We start from the raw sequence: 3,685 nt of genomic DNA on the forward strand, positions 1-3,685 counted from the left end.
TTTGGAGTGAAGTGTTTTTACTTTCAGGTGTCATAGTGCCAGACTTGTACCTCAAGCTAACAGCAGAATATACAGAGGATTCGATACAGAGAAAATCAAGCACCTGAAAATGATCAGCCAGGACTTGCACAGGCAGAGAATTCTTCTTACAGGGTTTAAACCCTGTGCAGAGGTTTAACAACACACTGAGAAATGCAGTTTGGTCAACAGGAACACAGGTACATAGGTTTAACAATTACTGACACAGGCCAGCAGCTCTCTCCCTTTACTGTTTCACAGAGGGAAGCCTCTCACCGAATATTACCACCATGGAAAGGGAGCATTCCTGTGCCAGCTGGAAAATATCTATTTAATAACTCAGCACACATCTGAGACATGGCCACTTCATGTTTCAATAAGCTCTGAATCTGTGTCAAAAGAGAAACTAAGAGAACTCCAAGGGCTCACTGAAATAATTTAACACATGGACAAGGAGGACAGGTAAGGTATGGCTAAGAGCTGTACATTGCACCTGAAGCTCAGACTTGACTCCCAGCACTGCCAGGACTCTGCTCCCTGCTCCCAGCACTAGCCATTGATGCGGTAATTCACGTGGATCTCGGGTTTGATGTCACACACCAGGGACAGCAGCTGGGACATCACCACCTCCCGGTTCTTCTGGAAGTTCTGCTGGATTACACTCATCTTTTCCTGAGTTTCCTTCTCCACTTCAGTGGTGCAGCTGCCATGGGAGCCAAGGGCCTACAAACAGCAAAGGAAAGAGGAATCACCATGCCAAGCTCTGTATTTTGTTATTCTGCACCATCTCACACATTAATCTTTTTTGAGGGAACATTAATGTTAATGTTCATATTAAAAAAAGTACTGCTGCATTTTTTGCTCAGATTTCGCCTTAAACTTGTCCACATATTTCATCCTTATCCCCTGCCTTTTAGCCTCTTTTATAGAATCACCAAATGGTTTGGGTTGGAAGGGACCTTAAAGATCATCTTGTTCCAACTCCCTGCCATTTATCCCATAAGTTTCTAAGGAGTGTCCAAAATACAGGTCCTGCTGTACAGACAGCTGGAACCCCTGGGCACAACTGCACTAGAGAGTGCAAGAAAAGTGACACCCAGGAGTCACTTTAAGCACAATTCCCACCATCCCATTCCTCCTACCCTTGGAGAATCTTTATAAAAATCTCACCCTTCCCTTCTGTTGACCAGGGACACAGCAAGTGGTCTCTGCCATGTCAGCACCATAGGAAATGAGCCTGTGACAGGAGCAATGAGCTCAGTCTCCTTTGGACGCTGCTGCACACAGCAGCTTTTGGGAGGCTGTCGCTCAGGAGCTCATTAAGCTCTTTCCCTGACAGCTGAGATGCAACACACCCTGCCCTGAGCCACTTCCACGGGTTTTTCTGGGACACGTGGCTGTGCCTCACAGGAAGGCACTTGGGGAAGTGCTCCTGCTGCAACTCACTCCACCCTGAGGCTGCTGCCAGGACAAGGCAGCCCCAGGGCAAGGCAAAGGGGCTGGAAATAAGAGAGTGATGGAGAACACCAACCGCTGCCTCCTTGGCCTTGAACTCCTTCTCCCGCTGCAGGCGGTACTGCTCGATCTCTGCCTGGGCCTCCTCCTTGGCCTGCTTCAGCCTCCGGTTCTTCCCTGCTCCACAGCACAAACCCAGGCAAAGAAAGAGCAGAAAGCACAGAGAGCATGTTTTCTTCATGCACAGCCATCACCACAGTGTTTGCCCTCTCTGCAGGAGCAAACCAAGCCCCCTTCCCAAGTGTGGTGATCTCAGGAGGAGCCCAGCAAACCATGGCCAAGGTCACTGAGCCATGGGCTCCCATCACGGAGCGGCGAGAACAGGGGGACACATCAGGTCTGGCTTAGTCACAGGATGAGTCTCAGACTGGTTTGGGCTGAAGGAACCTTAAAGCTCATCCCATCCCACTCCTGCCATGGCAGGGACACCTCCCACTGTCCCAGGCTGCTCCCAGCCCTGCCCAGCCTGGCCTTGGGCACTGCCAGGGATCCAGGGGCAGCCACAGCTGCTCTGGGCACCCTGTGCCAGGGCCTGCCCACCCTCACAGGGGAGAATTCCTTCCCAATATCCCACCTAATTCTGCCCTCGGTCACTTTCCATATAAAAAGTCCCTCTCCCTCCTTTAAGGCCCTGCAAGGGGCTCTGAGCTCTCCCTGGAGCGTCTCCTCTCCAGGTGAGCACGCCCAGCTCTCCCAGCCTGGCTCCAGCTCTTGGAGCAGCTCTGGTGCCTCCTCTGGATCTCTGCAGCAGCTCCAGCTCCTCCCTGTGCTGGGCCAGGGCTGGGGCAGCTCTGCAGGTGGGGTCTCACCTGAGCACAGGGGCAGAATCCCCCCTGCCCTGCTGCCCACGCTGGGCTCAGCCCAGGATGTGTCTGGACCTAAAGGCTGTGAAGGCACTGCAGGCTCATGTCCAGGCCCTCACCCACCAGAACCTCCAAGTTCCTCTCTGCAGGGCTTCTCCCAGCAAGTTCTCCAAGCGTGTACCCGTGTTTAGGATTGCCCCAACCCACGTGAGTGTGCAGCTTCTGTGAGACCCCAAAAAATGCCCAATAGAAAGAGCATTAAACCTTAGTTTTGCCAGGCCTGCTGTGAAACCAAGAGCAGTCCTGGCCACTGCCTCAACTTCCCCTCCTGGACTTCCCACCACATTCTCCCCTCCCAGATTATCACCACTGGAGTGAACTGCAAAAATCTGCCTCTTGCAACACTGTCAGAGGGCTGAACTGCAAGCCAGAGCACATATATAAACAGAGATATACATATGCATTTGTTTGAAGGAAAAAAGATTTTCAAACTTGGGGGTCTTTGCAACCAGAATTTCTCTTGTATAACAGGAAAACCTAACTTGGATCCATTAGGAATGAACAGCTCTATATGGAAACACACTGTTTTCACCAGCGGAAGGCAGGAAGGACAGAGAGAGGCACAGCCATGCCCCAAGCCAAGGCCAGGTTATGGCGACCGTGTCCTGCAGAGAGCCAGGAGCCCCCGAGCTCCTGAGCTGGGCTCTGCCAGGAGGGTCCCGGTGCGGCTCCGACCCTCACTGAGCCAATGAGCCTTCGTGGGGAGCCCCCAGAGCTGCCCTCCTGGGGGCTTCACTGATCCCCGAGCACCTCGGGCCAGGGCTGGGGGATCCCCGCTGCCCCCCGCCCTCAGCGCCGGGCCGCAAGGCCTGAGGCGGCCGCGCCGGGCCAGACCAGGCCAGGCCAGACCGGGCTCTCCCACCATCACACCTCCCGCGGCGGGGCCAGGCGGGGCCAGGCCGTGCCATACTCACTCTTGCGGGCCTCGGCCACCTTCTCCGCGGCGCGTTTCTCGGCCTGCAGCAGCTGCTGGATGCCCTGCGACTGGCTCGCCATGGCGGCCACTCCGTCCGGCCGGGCCGCGGCAGCGTCATTGCGTCACGCGGGCACGCCCACACCGAGCCGGCCGCGCCTTCGGCCACGCCCCCTCATAGGGATAACCGCCAGAGCGCGGTGGAAGCCCCGCCCACAGTCCCACCGCCGCTGTTAGGCCACGCTCACTAATACGCCTCATTATAATAGCTCCGCCCCTGTACGTTTGGCCCCGCCCCCACAGCGCCAGGCCCCGCCCCGTGGCTTGTGAGGGGAGCCCCCGGCCAGGGCCGCTTCGGGCCTCCCTGCCCCTCGCT

The 3,685-nt window shown here is 55.8% G+C and overlaps 1 protein-coding gene across 1 annotated transcript; it reads right to left on the reverse strand.

The window, feature by feature from the left end:
* On the reverse strand, nt 1-3,467 carry ATP6V1G1 (ATPase H+ transporting V1 subunit G1). Its single transcript, XM_030961228.1, has 3 exons — nt 3,311-3,467; nt 1,550-1,650; nt 1-741 (listed from the first exon to the last, which is right to left on the reverse strand). The coding sequence occupies exons 1-3, from the start codon at nt 3,390-3,392 to the stop codon at nt 568-570; spliced, it is 357 nt and encodes a 118-aa protein (XP_030817088.1). The 5' UTR covers nt 3,393-3,467; the 3' UTR covers nt 1-567.
* Between the last annotated feature and the right edge of the window lie 218 nt (nt 3,468-3,685).

This window comes from Camarhynchus parvulus, chromosome 17 (genome assembly GCF_901933205.1).
Source record: "Camarhynchus parvulus chromosome 17, STF_HiC, whole genome shotgun sequence".
NCBI lineage: Eukaryota > Metazoa > Chordata > Aves > Passeriformes > Thraupidae > Camarhynchus > Camarhynchus parvulus.